The 18,681-nt window shown below is 40.4% G+C and overlaps 1 protein-coding gene across 1 annotated transcript; it reads right to left on the minus strand.

Annotated features, from left to right (window-relative positions):
• Positions 1 to 741: 741 nt before the first annotated feature.
• Positions 742 to 9,074, minus strand: c25h12orf75 (chromosome 25 C12orf75 homolog; the record flags this gene model as incomplete). The annotated part of the gene is made up of 5 exons (XM_080505551.1): positions 742 to 746; positions 1,630 to 1,709; positions 2,863 to 2,898; positions 4,340 to 4,364; positions 9,032 to 9,074. The coding sequence occupies 5 exons, from the start codon at positions 9,072 to 9,074 to the stop codon at positions 742 to 744; spliced, it is 189 nt and encodes a 62-aa protein (XP_080361677.1).
• Between the last annotated feature and the right edge of the window lie 9,607 nt (positions 9,075 to 18,681).

The raw sequence follows: 18,681 nt of genomic DNA on the forward strand, positions 1-18,681 counted from the left end.
TTCTGTTGCAATCAGGGCTTTGTTCAAGGTCACTGAGATGCTCTGTGATGCATTAACAGGAGCATGTTTGGTGCCTTCTGCACATTTATCTCCGACTCTTTATCACTCTGTCTCGGCAACACGATGAATCATTGATGGCGTCTCAGTGAAAAGACTGAGCAGTGAACGCTACTGCAGGGGGCTATCAGGAGTGAGTGCGAGTGCCACACAGTTTGTGAGTAAGTTGGCCGCATCCTCCGTCTCCTTCCCAGGAAAGGAAACGTTCCAGTGACGCCACAGACAAGCCAAGACGGCTGTCACGATGCCTGCCGCCGCCACCCACAGCTGCCAGTCCCTGGGTCGGTGTTGGTCGAGAACCACTTTTTTTCTCGTTTGCAAAGTGAAGGGTGACGACGGACGCACGATCCAGACTTGTGCTGCACGTCCCCGCATCACTGTGCCACCCATGACTCCGTGAGGTCACGTCATCGGAGCCATCAGAGCCCAGGCAAGCTGTCCACATCTCGCCCGATGCCCGTGTAAAAGCTCCAGACGGTGTTCAGAGGACGGTGAGCCCGAAAAAGAGCGCTGACATGCGCTCGGCTTGGAATATGATTGAAAGAAAATGCGGAATCCTGCCAATACGAAAGAAAAGAGAGTCAATGCCCTGCATGTGGTCTCGCCACCAGACGGAACAGAAAGCAAGTGATGAACAAGCTGCTTCTCTTTCAAGTACCTGTGTTCTGTTCCCTTTAATAGTCGCTAGTCTGCAGGAGAGAAGGAGAGACAAAGAGAGAGAGAGAGAGAGTGAGAGAGAGAGAAAGAGAGAGAGTGGGAAAAAAAAATGACTTGAGTGCCCAGATAATTATAGGGGACGGCTATTTGACACATTCTTTTTGTTCTTTTCTGATGTTTCTGTCTCAACTGGCAAGACTTCCCTGGAATACACCCACACACTCTACCCAGCAGCCTGAGCTGCTCGACTTCAAGCAAGAACACGAGCCAGTGCTTCTTATTCCAATCGATTGATTATTAAACAGTATTTAACCTCGGTGAGCTCAAGGACAAGCACACAACAAGAACGTCTGTAGGACTGAAGAACATGACTTTAGTCGGTTTTTAAAATGGATCACAATACAGCCGGATACAAATGAAGTGAAATGAAATGTATGCTTCATTAACAGAAGTGACAGTTTTGTGGATATCAGTAAAGACGTTGCATTTATAGTAGTAGAGCCAATATGAAAATAAATTGCCCCCTGTGGATACACATATTGGTATAAATCCATTTACTGGACTGTAACTGGGAGTCAGAATAATTATATATATATATATATATTTTTTTTTTTTTATTTTGTATTTTTTTCTGTATATGAATGCCCTGATGGCTATAGCAAATGTAAAACTTCTCATTAATATTCAGTTATGATAAAGACGCTGCAGGCAATGTGGATTTATAAAAAGGTGCTTCAGCCACAAGGGACTTTTTTTTTTTTTTTCTTCTCAGTATGTCTTTGGGTGCTTCACTACAAGATGCCAATCAGTGTCAGAACAGGGCATCTCATTACTGTGAGCGATTGAGAACAGCCTCATGAATAACATCCTCAATGCTCAATTGAGATATTCAGGACATGTTTTGGAGACGTTTACCTTTACGCGTAGACTTCGACTGACTCGCAGCTACAGTGGTCAGGTCTGCTGGGAGACCAACGTAGACGCCTCCATAGTTTCTGTGAGGACCGAAGAGGAAGAGGAGAGGACATTGTAAAACCATGAACCAGGTTTCAATCTAATGTTATTGTCGATCTGAACAAATGCAACAGCAAAACTTGTGACGGGGACACTGGAATATGTTTGTATCTATTAAAACATGTATTAAAGCAAGATGAAACATTTTATTTAAAATCACCTGTATTTAACCTTTGCTTTTTAGCACCGTAAAATCAAACCCGATGACTCATAGCACATGAATTTGTATGTTTTTTAGCACTTTTTGCCAATCCTCTTTTAGCGAGATTCCTCCGTTTTCTTACTGCGTACCGCTACTTGTTTGTTTGTTTGTTTTGTTTGCTGCTGTAAACACACAATTTCCACCTGAAATCGATTAAAGCATCATATATGTCTGATCAAGCCAGGATAGCAATGAAAACCATATGGCTATCGATTCATTTTGCTGAATTTGGCTCAATAACACGGTACAGCGTCTGACAATATACTGTGTTTACTTTTCTTTCAATTGATTGTTTCCATTCACTGCAATCATACGTGGTGATAGAAATATGCAACCTTGTATGAAGGTGTTCGAGAAGCGAGCTTATGTTTGGATGTTCACGGCTGATTGTTCACCACTGTGGGTCACTGTGCGAAGCCCTTGACATGCAACAGCAGTGCCATTGTTTTGTGTGAAAGTTAATTGCAGAAAAGTGTTTTTTTCTCCCAAGCAGAACAGTATGGTGTGGAATGATGTGTATAATTTTAAAGAAAGACTGAAACGTTGAGTAAAGTGTGATTAAAAACAGGACAGAATTCATCAGAGCCAAATATATCTTCTTTGCTAAAATGAGGAAATGCAGACACTAATTGCAGCAGTGAGTAAATAGCGATATTGGATTCTTGTTTTTCCTATTATAGAAGGAATTGCTGAATAAATGTGATTTAATAGGGCTGAGCCATCCTTAATTACCACTTAATGACCTCCCTAGCTTTTTGACAATGTGAAATGTACAAATATATCACATTTAATTTGTGGTTGTTCTTTTTTTTAATTGTTTACAGTTTATGATCTGGATGTGTTCAAGGGCAGAGTTTCAATTGATATGTAAAGCACACATTTCTGTTCAATAACTACAATATCTAATAAATGTTAAATGATTGATAGAATACCTTCTTTTCTCATCTTCTGCTGATGGATCCTCTGTCCTGAATGGGAGAAAAAACACAGCTCATGTGAGTTTAATGGGACCACAGGGGACGTACGGATTATCTCCACAAATAATGAGAAGCGGGAAACACTGGACGGTGGTTGTACTTTTGCTGAGCTGCAGAACATCTGAGGTGTGCTGCTTTTGCCCTGAAGGGAAAACTGATAAATCCCCGATGGCAACTACTGATGATGAAGCACACTTTTCATTTCAGGTCAGATGACTGAACCTGTCCAGGTTTTTGCTGTTGTCAGAGTGTGAAGGGCTGACTTGAAGCCTTAACCCCTTATTTGGGTTTTACCTGCACAAACAAAACACAAATGGACGGGTGTTGGCCCCTTATTGTTGTCTTTTACAAATGACTGGTTATACCACTCTTTCTGTGCATGCTGTGCATATGCACCGTGTCGACCTGCATGCATTTGTTTATGATATTTCGCTGCGTAATACAGTCCCAGGCAGCTGTGATTAGCTTCAGCGAGTCAGTACCGTACTGTCAGCTCTCATGGGCCCTAAGTTGGCAGCTCAGATGTTTATCAGAGAGCATACACACAAAGACAGGCCAAGGAAGAGTCTTATACAGCGTGTGTGTGTGTGTGTGTGTGTGTGTGTGTGTGTGTGTGTGTGTGTGTGTGTGTGTGTGTGTGTGTGTGTGTGTGTGTGTGAGAGATATGTTTAAAGTTACCATTTCTCTTTCTTGGATAAAATCAAGTGAATTACTGTAAAAGCATGGACTCCCAGAATCAGAGCCAGCCCGGTTGGTTTTTATGTCTTTTCTTGGCACACTAAACTGTCTTTATTCCCATGATGTGGCACATTTTCTGAAGAAGGCAACTTTGAATAAATGATTTATTTTTTTTAATATTTGTTTTTACTTTCTTCTCTCTTGGGGTCATAATACCCCAACAGTCTCGTCTCCAGACCTGATTTATTCAATCACAATATTAGTAAACAGTATAAATCTATGTATACTTATTCAAGGCTCTCTTGACAATTACTTGTACTGTGTGACCTTGTATTTTTTTTTTCAATTTAATCTGGTGTTCATGTAGAAGTGAGAACATCAAATGCCCACATTGTTCGTCTTTAAAATCTATCTGTCGATATGAAGAATGATCGTTTGCCTTAAAACTTTACATGAAACTCACTTCTACTAACTTCTGGCCAAATCTACATGATTGTTTTATGCGCTCTATATCTTTGCTTTCGTGTCAAATTCATGTAGATTTTAAAAAAAATGTCAGTCTTGAAAACACAGGTTAATGTGAACATGGTTGCTGTGTTACAAGACAGACGTCACTATTGATACAGATAAAGAATGTTTTGAGCTCTACCAATCTAGCCATGCCACCCCTGAATATATTATTTATATACTGTGATACTGAGATATTGAACTTCATGAATACTTTGGATGACAGGGAAATGACGGTTGTACTTACACATCCTTGGAGGCTTCTGCCGGCCCTGGAGATAGATATGAAAGTATAATTCAGTGACAGTCTGAATAAAATGGGTCCATATAACACTTATCGCACACTGTTCATTCAGGTTCACGATTTGTCCATTATGAAGCAACAGTAAAGTGCAGTTGGTGGAAAAAACATTCCTGTCATCAACACTCCAGGAAATATTTTCTGCCCTAACTCCATTTCCTGTAACTCGCATAAAATAAATGACTTGATTGCCGGGTTAGAGTTCAGCAACATTTATGGCCAAAGAAGCTGTTTTGTCACAGGAATAAAATTTTAACCTTTAAAGTGAGGATAACAGCGTTTCTAAAATTGAAGCACATCATCAGCCTAGCCCATTTTGACATTTGTTGTTGTTTCTATTTGGACCATTTTTGTACAATATTTCTTCTGATTTTAGCTGTTTTAAAGCTTTGAACAAAACATTTCTGTTATTTCTCTCAACACATTTAACACACAGGAAAACCAACACCTCTGGGAGTCAAAGCAAATCAGTCCCTGCACATTTAATGACACAAAAATTATATTTATTTCATGTTGTTATTTGGATGGGACAGTGCATATTAATGAACAGTCCATCTCTTCTAGAGGTTACTGTAAACATGCCTTATTTAGCACAATGCTAATTTCCATCAATTGCCCCACATATAGATTATTTGGATTGAATCTTGGTTATTTATACAAAAGGTACATTTAGGAACTCAACATTTATCACCTGAAGTGAAAGACACTGTGCGTGTGACATGAAGGGATATGAAACGTGCTTTAGTTGACCATCTATTGAACCATCATGTAATTAGAATGTTTTCGACAGATTAAGATCAATGCTGAACAGAATGGCCTGAGAACATATTGATCATCACACTATAAAAATACGGCGCCCCAGATCAATTGCTATTGTGGCATCAGTTCACATCCATAACCAACATTTGTACGAGTGATTGAAGCAAAGTGAAAAGTACAATCTGGGAGATATCTTGTTTTGTTTTGCTTTTTTGGACGATATTCTTCTTAACTGTTGTTGCCATTAATTCAATTGCATTATTTCTTATAATTTCTGTATTTACACGCCAGACTTTTTAACGTGTGCTCTCAAACTTGTAAGAAATGAATTATACACAGAACGGGTGACTGAATGATCTGCTGGAAAATTTACATACACCCTAGGTCGAAAAAACGTAAATAAAAAAAAAAAGATTTTTGTTACATCCTTTCCTTTGCAGAGGAAATGACAGTATCTTTCTCTGAAGCCCCACTAGTTGCTTCCTCTGGATTCTGTTCGATGCAGGGGACAGACTGGAGCCAAAACCTCTTCAAAGTGCCATTTTAAAGCTTTGTAGCGAGAGTCACCTATGATGTCGGTGGTGGGCCTGGCAGCTACAAAGCGGAGGTGATAATTACCTGCGGGGGGTCATCACTCAGAGCAACCGTTTTGTTTTGGCATTTTTTATGGCGTGGTTTGCAAACTCGCAACAGGAAAACCTCAGACATAGCCAATACAATAAACTGCATCTGTTGACTCCCAAAAATGTTGCAGCTTTATCAATAATTTACTCAGAAAACTTTAATATTTTAAATGCGGATGTGTTTGTTTGTTCCTTTATTTATTTTTTTCTTTTAAACATTTGTACACCTTGTTTACCTCACACATACTCACATGTATATCCCAGCCTATGTTTTCAATATTTACCATTAAGATGGATTTAAAATGTATTCCTGCATCTTTATAGTGCTTCAAACTCAAGGAAAGTGTATCAAACCACAACATGCTCATTTAAGGGACATTGTCCCTTTTATACTTTCAGTTTTGAGCTTTCGGGCTGCATTATGTGTGTTTTGAATATATAAACTCTTAAAATTGTACACACTGTGTTGCATTTCTCCATTTTCTGCCCTCACCTCACTTGAAACAAATAACATACATCAATTTATAAAATTTGTTTAAAATTCCTCCGTTTAGAAGACTCCCATTGTGCTGGTCCGAGAGCTGTTGAACTCGTTTATGGACCAACACAACAGGTCATGTGTCCAGCGTCAGGAGACGAAAATGGTGTTGGTTAGTAAAGAGATTGCGATACATTTCAGCTGGAGAGTAACGTGAATTCCTTCTTAAATGTGTAGAATGACACTGATAACAGCCGAGGAGCCAAAACCACAATTGTATTTTTTGATCACCTACAACAGTAGTGGAGCTTCAAATGAAAGGTACAAGGCTGAAAAAGCCCAAACACTGAAGCACAAAACTGGAAACTTCAACATAGCAAGTATAGCAGATCTCATCCTTGCAGCAGGAATGGCTTTCATATAAAGAGCTCGAGTCTGCTGACAGGACACAGAGGCCTATTCATTGACCTAACAAAAGATCATTTATATCCAAGGGTGCACATCTGGGTGCATAAGATTAGGGACGAGCAATGTGATGTGCAGCCTGGTCATTTGAGTTTAGTCAAATCATTGCTTGAAATTTCACTATTTCTTACCTAAATACTTGTGATCTGTTCTTCTATCAGACATGAACCCACCCCAGCAAACCCCAACTGCCGTTTCTGTCAGTTCATACTTGATCTTCAGTTGAGTTCAGCCAGATTTATTTAGCCCTCGAAGGCAATTGTGCACACAATCCTGACAAATAACTGTAATTAAAATGCTAAAGCAACAAAGTGTCAGGGAACATAGTCAAGTTGTAGTAAACAGACAATAAATTCATCCTCACTTTCCCATGCTTTGACATGAAATGGATGCTGCTTGTCAAGGATGTCTAGAATTTTGCATGATAAAACATGAAGCTGCTGTTTCAACCACCTCATAATATATATGGCCTAAGACCTAAAGAATTACGTGTTCCGACCTTTTGACCTGAAAGAGTTCTCCTCCTTCACACTCTCTGGATCTTATGACCATATTTAATCTCAGTACCCACAAAACAAATAGCAATACACACAATAGCAGCCTTTGTTGTGCACACAGTGAGGATCATAAGTGATTTCACTGAATTTTACAATTGTTTGCTATATATATATATATATATATATATATATATATATATATATATATATAATTAGAAATAAACAGTTTTGTGTTTTTTTATTGTGTAACTATAACAAGCTTTGAGTAAAACATAACCCTTGGCCCTTGAAGAAGCCTCAAAGCAAGAACTATTCCAGTATTCTGAAATCAATGTATGTAATAGGTTGTTTTTATTTTTATTCAATTATTGAGTTTATTAAATGTGTATATGAGGTGGTGATTTTGAACGAGGTACAATTTTAATAGTTCTAAATGAAGAAAAAGGTTTGCCTCTTTTCTCTCCGACCAGCTGGTGCCAGCTGTGAAGGACATGAGTGCAGCAGGTCATCCACATTTGTCAGAGTGACAGGGTGTCACATGTCCTTGACATTGTGCTGAACACTGACCTCTAAGACAGAACAGAAAATAATGGACACGGGAATAAATGCAGCTGAGGACATGCCAGACTTCTCCCAAGCGCACTCACACGCCTGCTAGACCTTGTTTGATGGTGGGGTCACAACAAAGTAGATCCAATTTCAAGCAAAGAAGAAGAAGAAACCTCGATACTGGCTTGTGTTTCACAGTAGCTGTCTGTGGTCCTGTTAACATGCCTGGCAAGCACTGATTAGATACCTGCAGGCACAAACACACACATCCACACATGTTCAAGTACACATTGTACAGCTTCAATGTGCAGCAGTGGTGAGGTAATCCTGCAGGTACTTCAGTCTAATTATACTCTCAATCTGACTGTGGTGCCTGGAGATGTATTCGGTGTGGTTTAAAACATGTATCAAGGTGAAACCACCGAGGGAGTTACTTGAGGACACAGAAGTCACAGGGATAAGCAGGAAATCTTGAGTATCATTAGTTCAACCGCAAAGTAATGACTTTTCTAGACAGAAATGTCCATCACGTGCTTTATGAATGAAACCAGGCTATTGGTGAGGTCCGTGCTGCTACAAGCATCGGTCAAGTGGAGGATACAAAGATGAGAATGTCTTATATCCTTGGAAACCCTCACACAGGAGACAAGAGAAGAGTGGTGATATCAATGTGGACGTTATGATGTTGGTGTCGTCAAGCAAATGGGTCTACCCAGGAGCATGAATATGGGAGCCTCTTCAGGATTCTTTGGAGAGCACACACACACACACACACACACACACACACACACACACACACACACACACACACACACACACACACACACACACACACACACACACACACACACACACACACACACACACACACACACACACACGCACGCAATGTGCACACCAGAATGCTGCAAGTTACTCAGCAGAGGGGACAGAAAAATGAGTTCCGCTCATTTCAAGGCAAAAACATTAAGATACACTGATGCCGATTGATTTATGAATGAAATCAAGCAACAGCCTATACACACATGCGCTCACATAGACATACACTCAAAATGCAGGGGTAACCCCAACACACTTCATTTACATTCAAAACACCGCCTCCCCCTTTGGTGCAGATACAGTGACACCTCTCTCTCTCTCTCACACTCACACTCACACACACACACACACACACACACACACACACACACACACACACACACACACACACACACACACACACACACACACACACACACACACACACAGTAATTCCTGAAACACTCACCCCCTCCAGAGGTGTTGGTGGCTGAGGAATTGCCACAACCCATTTTGCATCAATGAAGCCACCGTCCAAGCAGAGCGGAGACACTCAGTGAGAACAGGGATGAGGGGGAAAGGAGGGAGACCCCCAGTACATTGGGGAAAGTGAGAGAGAGAGAGGGAGAGGGAGACAGAGAGAGACTGAGAGAGACTGAGAGAGACTGAGAGAGACAGAAAAACGGGGGAAAGAGAGGCAAGGTCAAATAAATGTCTCACAAGGATCTCTTCTGGATGTGTCCCCCCTCCTGTGTCTTTAGTCGTGTGTCTATCCTCTCTGCAACGCAAAGGAGATCTCAGAGTGGAGTGAAAGCATGGAGAGAGAGGCTTTTATATGCACACACACACACAACACACACACAGTGAGAGAGGGGGAGAGAGAGAGAGAGAGAGAGAGAGAGAGAGAGAGGGAGGGAAAAGAGAAAGGGGAGAGTGAAAGATGCTTTGCCCTCATATGATTTGCTCTTTTCCTCCACCCTGACATGGTTGCCCGGGAAACCAGGGGAAAAGAGGCGGAGGGTGGAGTGTGACTCAGCCAATGGGAAGCTTCAGTTTTATGTAAAGGTGTAAAAAAAATATTGGAATGCATTTTAAGGACATCAGTATATCAGACCATGGATTCCCACCTGCGTGCAGTAACATTCTGTAAAATACCTGAATTGTCACCGTGTGGTAAATGACAAGGGACGTTTACTTGTGCGTCCACTGTGGGAGGGACACATTCACAATCCCACACACACACACACACACACACACTTATACACACATATACTGTAATAACTAACACTCGGGGCTCACCCCTCCGTGACTTCAATCATTGGAAAATATGGGGGGGGGGGGGGGGGGGGGGGATTCCTCATTAATGGTCAAGGGCTCAAACTGTTGCATTTTCCCAGAGTCCAATCAGAAAGGTCAAGTTAGGTTTGCAAAATGCATCGCATTAGCACTGTCCACGGGGGAAAGTCAATCAGATCGAGTGTGAAAGTAAATCACACTTGACGTGAAAGAGAGTTTTACATTTTTTTGAAGCGATAGAGTTTTACATTTATTTGAATTCTAACTCTAATTCAGTGTGAAAGGCTCTGCTTTTTCAAAACTAAACATGTGCCCTGGACAGGGTAATCATGGTTTCTTGCAGGTGCCTGCACAACCTTTCATGATTACAAGATGTTGGATGACGTGAATGAAGCCCTGCAAAGTCAAAAGGGGGGGGGGGGGGGGGTTGCGTGATGGTACATCCTGACAAAAACAGAAAGACAGACAGCTGTACACACTCATATCATGACAAGCCGGAGTGCATACAGGGGTGAACAATTGGCCTGGATCCTCTCACTTTCAAGCAACAGTGCAAACCAATAACTTATGTTGTGTTATTAGGCGATATCTAACAGAATAAAAAGCTTAGAGTTGTCTCGATCAGTAGAAAAGTATACATTTTGGACACGGAACTTGAAGTTTTTTTTACATGCTTGGTTGTCAATGTCTCTTTGAAAATGTCATTTATTGATGAATTTATGAAAGTTGCTCAACCAAATGTATTTTTAAAGTAATTGCTGTTAAAATGGGCATCCAAATTACAGATTCATCCATTCAACATAACATATTGGAGTTGTCCATGAATTAAATGTACATGATGTCAAGTTTTTAACCGCCATACGGCAGGATCACCAATAAAACTAAGTAAATTTTGTTATTTTAGAATAAACTATTATTCTGAATAAGATCGTACATCAGCACACCTGTTTGCCTGTTTCTTCACGGTTAGGAGAACAATCAAAGGAACCACCTTTGAAGGAAATGTCCCCCCCAAAATATCTCACACATACACTCCCACGGCTCTATTTACACACACCAATTAACCAAACAATAACGAAACAGTCAAAACAAGTCTCCTATGATACGACACTGTGTGCGTCTTTGTCTCTTTCCATTTACTGCTGAATTTCAGTGTGTCCCTTAGTCAGTTGATTAAATCCAGATTAGTTAAACTGACATTAAGCATTTCTATTTTAAGACCAGACCTTACCAGCAAGCCCCGCTGTGTTTGAACTGATTGAGACCCACAACTTAACCAATTAACCAACACAAATCATCTGGGAAGGGGAGGCGCTGATCAGCCTGATGAAGGCACATCGCTTGTCGCGGCATGCCTACAATATCATGACACAGCAAAACACGGCATGACCACCTGATTAAGTCATACTTTCCTTTGAGATTTTGAGAAAATCGTCAGCAAAATATCAACATGGTTTGTATTTTTCATAATTGAACTCTTGAATTCTACATCGTGTTCCGGCTATTGCACACTTTTATTGAGTATAATTTAGTCTGTGGTTGTTAATAGAGATATTAATCATATATCATCAAATATCACGCAGGACACATTTTGTTAAGACACTTATAGACTGCATTAATATGAATATTTTTCCACCTGCTCGATTTGATTTGATTTGATCAATGACAATAAATTTGTGAACTGTAAGCACATTTCATTCTACTCTGAGAATAGATCCTTATTAGTATGCAGCCCCTTCATACAAATACACTCCTGACCGTATATTTGCTATTTAAATTGTTTATGTTTTGTTCTTCTGGTAACTGACTTTTCTTTCACAGCTGACCACATGTCAGAGCGTCAATGTTCTACCTGTATAATCACAGGCTTTTACAAAACACGCATGCATTATTGAACAGATTAAATTACGTAAGATTCAATAAACATGAAAAGGAAAGCATATTTGGTTAGTGTAGCTGGAACGTTATCATCTAAGACACAACCAGTCACAGACAGCTTCTTTCTCCCTATCTTGACCATGTGCAGCCTCAGCAGGACGTGTGGCTTAATTAAGTTACAGAGGCAGCGTTCACAACACATCTTATTGCTCTATTGATGACAAGGCAGGAGCTGTTTACCTCCTTTCACCAGGAAAATGTCATTTTAGACGGCATGTTGAACTTCATGCACATCCTATACAACAGTGTTTTTCAACCACTGTGCCGCGGCACACTGGTGTTCCGCGAGATATAGTCAGGTGTGCCCTGGGAAATTATCCAATTTCACATTTTTTTCCTAAAAAAAACATTTGCTCTCTGAGAGCAGTGTGTTGCAGAGTAATCATGTATAAATACTCTTCGCCAAGAGATGGCAGCACAGGACTTTGCCGTTGAAATCGAAACTGAAAGACGTCAGTCTCGTTAACCTCCACCACCTGCCGCTGCTCCCATCTTGTATCAAAGTACTGTGTCAGTGACAGTGATGGAGAAGTTTTTGAAAAGGGAGGATTTGAACTCCGAACTAGACATGTTGGTGTTTGTCTGTCTTCTATTCCTGCCAGGATCTCAGCTCTGTGTTCATCCAAACAGGCCCAGATTTCACACTGAGTGAGTAAAAATAAAAAAAAAAGAAATTGGGAAATACTTTTTTTCTGTATTTATTTGATTCCTTTTGATAAAGCATTGATGAGAATGACTTTATATTGTTAATATAGGCTACAGAGTTGAAAATGTTACCATTTCCGGGTGGTGGTGTGCCTCGAGATTTTTCCAAAGAGAAAAGTGTGCCTTGGCTCAAAAAATGTTGAAAAACACTGCTCTAGGAGACATGGGGGTTCCAGGGCCCCTGGATGTGTTTCTCTAAGAGACATGGAGGTTCCAGGGCCCCTGGATGTGTTGGCTCTGCAGGAGCCTCTGGAGCTCCTTGAACTGCTCCACCGTCTGGTCCTTCACGTCAGGGTTGGAGATCTGCAGGCAGATGCTGTCTGTGGACCAGCTGAGTTCTCCGGAGAACATCTCCGTCAGAATCCGGGCCACGACGGGAACCACCTGAGAACATGAGGGTAAGAAGGTCTGTGAAACAGGAGCCAGAGACAAAAAGAGCTGGTTCTTGCATGATTTCTTCTGTTTTGTTAAAGGATGCATCAGTGTTTTCTCAGCTAAAGGAGGTTCTAAAGGAAGCATCAGTGTTTCCTCGGCTAAAGGAGGTTCTAAAGGAAGCATCAGTGTTTCCTCAGCTAAAGGAGGTTCTAGACGAAGCATCAGTGTTTCCTCGGCTAAAGGAGGTTCTAAAGGAAGCATCAGTGTTTCCTCAGCTAAAGGTGGTTCTAGAGGAAGCATCAGTGTTTCCTCGGCTAAAGGAGGTTCTAAAGGAAGCATCAGTGTTTCCTAGGCTAAAGGAGGTTCTAAAGGATTTTTACCACAATCAAATTGATTTTGATCCATATAAACATTAAACCGTGCACCTGAGTGTGTGACTAGATTGATCTCTGTGCTCCTGAAATATTGAGCTTGCCAGTAAGAGTGCGGTCAGTATAATGACAGAATCACTAGACTTGGTTTAAGACTCAAGACATTTTGTTGTGGAGAAAGAGGAAGAAGTGGTTTTTCTGAATGATTTGGAATGAAGTTAATTTTGGACATTTCTGCTTAAACCATTCACGGATCTGTCAGGTTTCCAATATTGATATATCAAACTCAAACCTCTTTCAAGTCAAGTCCTTTATTTATGTAGCACTTTAAAACAACTGTGGCTGAAGCAGATGTGCTTCACGTAAAAGACAAAAATAAAAATAGAAGAGTAAAAACAGCTAATTATTATACAAATAAACAATAAGATTGGCAACAATTTTCCCCCAGTCCTTCAGAGTGGCTGGGGGAGCAGCCTCAAGGGGGCGGGGCATCGTTGCTAGGAGCCTCAAGGGGCGTGGCCTCATGGGGGAGGAGCCTCGTGGAGGACATCAAAGGACCTTTTATCATTTTGATCTTCTCCAGTTTTTTAAAGAGCCTTTTATGACACATCAAAGGACAGACAGCAGATAGAACCCATTTGGCCTTTTCCTTTCAGTCCGGTTCAGGTTCGTTCAGTGTTGGCAGTCACTTGTTTCCCTCCAGATTCCAGTTCCATTTCCAGTTCGATTTCCAGTGATTGTGAGACACGCGACAGCCATTCTCTGAGAGACTTCATCCACTGCGAGATTCTTCTCAAGGATTTGATTGCAGACAACGTTCTTTATTTCCGTCAAAACTGTGAGTTGAAAAAAGTACATTTGGTGACCTTAGCAATTGTCAATTTTCTGTGAAAAATTGACAATATATTATTCCAAATATTTGCTGCAGATTGTCGTGACAACACGATGAACAACTTGACGGTACCACCACAGCTTTCAGAGATGGAGACTGGAGAGGACAATGTGCTTCACGGAGTGGTCCAGATTTTGAATGTAAGTTGTTGTTAAATTAAAGTATTTCTAGTAGAACCACGTAATTTTGGATGTAAATGAAATGAGAGGAAGATTGAAGACCACAATAACGTTTTCTAAGGTAACTGAGGCAAACATTAAATTGAGCAGGTCTAATGATGGTCTTTGCTTGTGTTTTACAGTACATTTGTGGCGCTCCCACAATTAACCGACAGTCCCTCGCGGCGGAGGTGATGGGAGTTGCAGCGATGTTCTTCAGAAATCTGAATGACAAGCAGGAGAAAATCGGTGCTCTGGAAAAAGAGCTGAAGGACGTGCATGAAGAGGTGGAAAATGGCAAGGAAAGAACAAGCCATGAGGTTCCCTCGGTGCAGGAAGAGTTCTTTCTAGATGTGAAGGTTTCACCTGAAGAAAAGCACCTGGAGGAGTTGGACCTCGCAGAGTCTGTCAAGAGGTATTTGTCCTCTCATCGTCTTTCTGATGATTTTGAGTCTTTTTAAACAAACAGACCAATACAATAACTGCTCAATGTTACACATATTTAACATAATTGTGCTTTTGCAAGCTGTGTAATGATTGTTTATCTTCCAATGTGAACTCTTGCAGCAACCATGTGGTGGAGTGTGATGATTGCAGCTCTGAGGAAGAGGAATATATTCAACCGCTTTTCGCCAGCATTACCTTCAGTGACGAAAAGTCTTCAAACGACGAAAACCACGTGGAGGAGTTGGACCATTCAGAGACTGTCAACAGGTATTTGTCAAAACTTTCTCTCTCTGATGATTTTGAGTCTTTTAAACAAACAAACAAACCAATGAAATAGCTGCTCAGTGTTATGAATATTCAACATCATTGTGGTTTTGCAAGCTGTTTGATGATTGTTTATCTTTCAATGTGAACTCTTGCAGCAACCGTGTGGTGGAGTGTGATGATTGCAGCTCTGAGGAAGAGGAATATATTCAGCCTCTTTTCGCCAGCATCACCTTCAGTGAAGACAAGAGTTTCAACAATGAAAACCACTTGGAGGAGTTGGACCATTCAGAGACTGTCAACAGGTATTTGTCCAAACTTTATCTCTGATGATTTTGAGCCTTTTTAAACAAACAAACAAATGAAATAGCTGTTCAATGTTACACATATTTAACATAATTGTGCTTTTGCAAGCTGTTGAATGTAATGATTGTTTATCCTCCATTGTGAACTCTTGCAGCAAACACGTGGTGGAGTGTGATGATTGCAGCTCTGAGGAAGAGGAATATATTCAGCCACTTTTCTCCAGCATCACCTTCACTGAAGAAAAGTCTTCAACCAACGAAAAGCACCTGGAGGAGTTGGACCTTGCAGAGACTGTCAATAGGTATTTGTCACAACTTCCTTTCTCTGATGATTTGGTCTTTTATAACAGACACAATGATGAGTTGGATGCTAAGTGTTACACATATTTAACATTGCTGTGCTTTTACAAGCTGTTGAGTGTAATGACCTGTAATGTTTATCTATCTGATGATTGCAGCTCTGAGGAGGATGACTATATTGAGCCACTTCTTGCCAGCATCACCAGATCCGACAGCAACCATGTGGTGGAGTGCAACAATTGCAGCTCTTACGAATATGAATATGTTCAGCCTCTTTTCTCCAGCATCACCTTCAGTGAAGAAAATACTTCAACCAACGAAAAGCACCTGGAGGAGTTGGACCATGCAGAGACTGTCAACAGGTATTTTGTCCAAACTTTATCTCTGATGATTTTGAGTCTTTTTAAACAAACAAACAAATACAATAACTGCTCAATGTTACACATATTTAACATAATTGTGCTTTTGCAAGCTGTGTAATGACTGTTTATCTTCCAATGTGAACTCTTACAGCAATCATGTGGTGGAGTGTGATGATTGCAGCTCTGAGGAAGAGGAATATATTCAGCCTCTTTTCGCCAGCATCACCTTCAATGACGAAAAGTCTTCAGCCAACGAAAAGCACCTGGAGGAGTTGGACATTGCAGAGACTGTCAACAGGTATTTGTCACAACTTCCTTTCTCTGATGATTTGGTCTTTTAAAACAGACCCAATGATGAGTTGGATGCTAAGTGTTACACATATTTGACATCATTGTGCTTTTGCAAGCTGTTGAGTGTATTGACCTGTAATGTTTATCTATCTGATGACTGCAGCTCTGAGGAGGATGAATATATTGAGCCACTTCTTGCCAGCATCACCAGGTCCAACAGCAACCAGGTGGCAGAGTGCGACAATTGCAACTCTTACGAATATGACTATATTCAGCCGCTTTTCTCCAGCATCACCTTCACTGAAGAAAAGACTTCAACCAACGAAAAGCACCTGGAGGAGTTGGACCATGCAGAGACTGTCAACAGGTATTTTGTCCAAACTTTATCTCTGATGATTTTGAGTCTTTTTAAACGAACAGACCAATACAATAGCTGCTAAGTGTTACAAATATTCAACATCACTGTGCTTTTGCCAGCTGTAGAGTGTATTGGCCTGTAATGTTTCTCTTCCAATGTGAACTCTTACAGCAAACCCCTGAAGGAGTGCGACAGTTGCCTTTCTTATGAATATGACTATATTGAGCCACTATTTGCCAGCATCACCTGGCCCCACTGCAAATATGGGGCCCCTAAACCATGTCTGCCTGACATGAACAAGAAGGACCAGGCCCTGGCACAACATGTCCCACAACAACCTGCCGCCTCTGTCAACAGGTATTTGTCCAAACTCTACCGCTCTGAGGAGTTTTAGTATTTCAAGGAAAAAGACTAACTGAACTGAAACTAACAATTTTCCTTCTTGCTTATTAAAGCTCACCACAACCTAATAAAGAGGAGACAAAGATCACAACTTCTGACTGCTCCTCCAACCTTACGGAAAAGAACCAGCCCAACAATAATCAAAGTAAGCGCCTCAATGACAAGACAAAGCTGTTATTCAACTGAAAAATGACTGGATCGGTTGGATGGGCTTTATTTTATATCTAGTTAATTATAGAGCTGCACTATCCTTGGTTGATAGGCTGTTTAACCAGCATCATTTAACACAAAACACATTTTGTTTTTCAGATTTGGGACAAGGAAAGAAGTTTGTGAGCAGAAGACAGGCGAAGAAAGCAAAACAACAGAAGAAGAGAAGAGCTTCCCAATGGTGAACCGGAGACGCCATTTTCTGGGAGCCTGTTGTTTGTTTTCTGTTATTTAAATATGTAAATAAAACCCAATTTTGTTTTACGTCATGGGAATGTCTCATCTGTAATTTGATGCCTTTGGGAGGTATTTTCAGCTTCCCTCTGCTTCATTATTCACATGTATACACATTTTGACGTGTTTAACAGCCACACCACAGCAAGAATTGCATCACATTTGAAACACACACAACAGATATGATCCAGTGTAGCTGCTGATAAACAACCTCTAGTGTAAAAAAAACAAAACTTTTTTTTTAGTTCATAAGTCAGTGTATTTTCAGAGTTCTTTAAATGTTACGGAGAAGCAGGTTTGAAGCAGCGTCAATTTCAACTCATCAAGCAGTGAAGATTTTAACAAAAGGAGCAGGAATTCCTGGTTGTGGAACCGGTGGCAAAGAGGGACTGTTGGGGGGGAAATAAACCCCAGTCCTGGTGTTCACAGGAGCAAGGTCCAGACCCCCTGGGTGTGTTTCTCTAGGACAGTGTTTTTCAACCACTGTGCCGCGGCACACTGGTGTTCCGCGAGATATAGTCAGGTGTGCTGTTGGAAATTATCCAATTTCACATTTTTTTCTATTCTATTCTATTTTTTTTCTGATTTCTGTTGATAAAGCATTGATGAGATATTAAATATTTTAATATGATAAATATTTAACAGTAACAACAGTAAGTACTGTATAGTACCAATAATGAAATTGAAGAAAGAAAATAATAGGATACACTGAGACTATAATGATACCTTATATTATAATGTAATAACATTATAAATATATATTCATATATAAAATATGAATATGATATGATGTGGTATCTTAATGTTATCCTGTATGTAACGGTATATAAAAAGCAGCTATATGACTAGAGAAGAGACTTTGAATGAATTCAACATTTTTGCTTGATTTTATTACCTACACTGCTGAGTGAATAGAAAGGTCCAAATATGAATTTCTGGATTCTTAAATGGTGGTTTAATGTTCAATTCTAAGAGTACTTGTGTTGCTTTCCGAAAACAATGTGTTCGGAGTCCTGTCGAGGTCTGTCATATTTGGAATGCAATGTTTTTGTATTTGATACCTTTTTTTTAATCATATTTTGAGATGATCAAAATAAATTCCTTGTGTGTGTCACAAATCTGGTCAATACATCAATACATTTCCTTATGGGATTAATAAACTATTCTCTATATTCTGCTCTGATTTTGAAAATGAACTCTGAAGTTCCTAG

The sequence above is a fragment of the Blennius ocellaris genome (genome assembly GCF_963422515.1).
Source record: "Blennius ocellaris genome assembly, chromosome: 11".
Lineage (NCBI taxonomy): Eukaryota > Metazoa > Chordata > Actinopteri > Blenniiformes > Blenniidae > Blennius > Blennius ocellaris.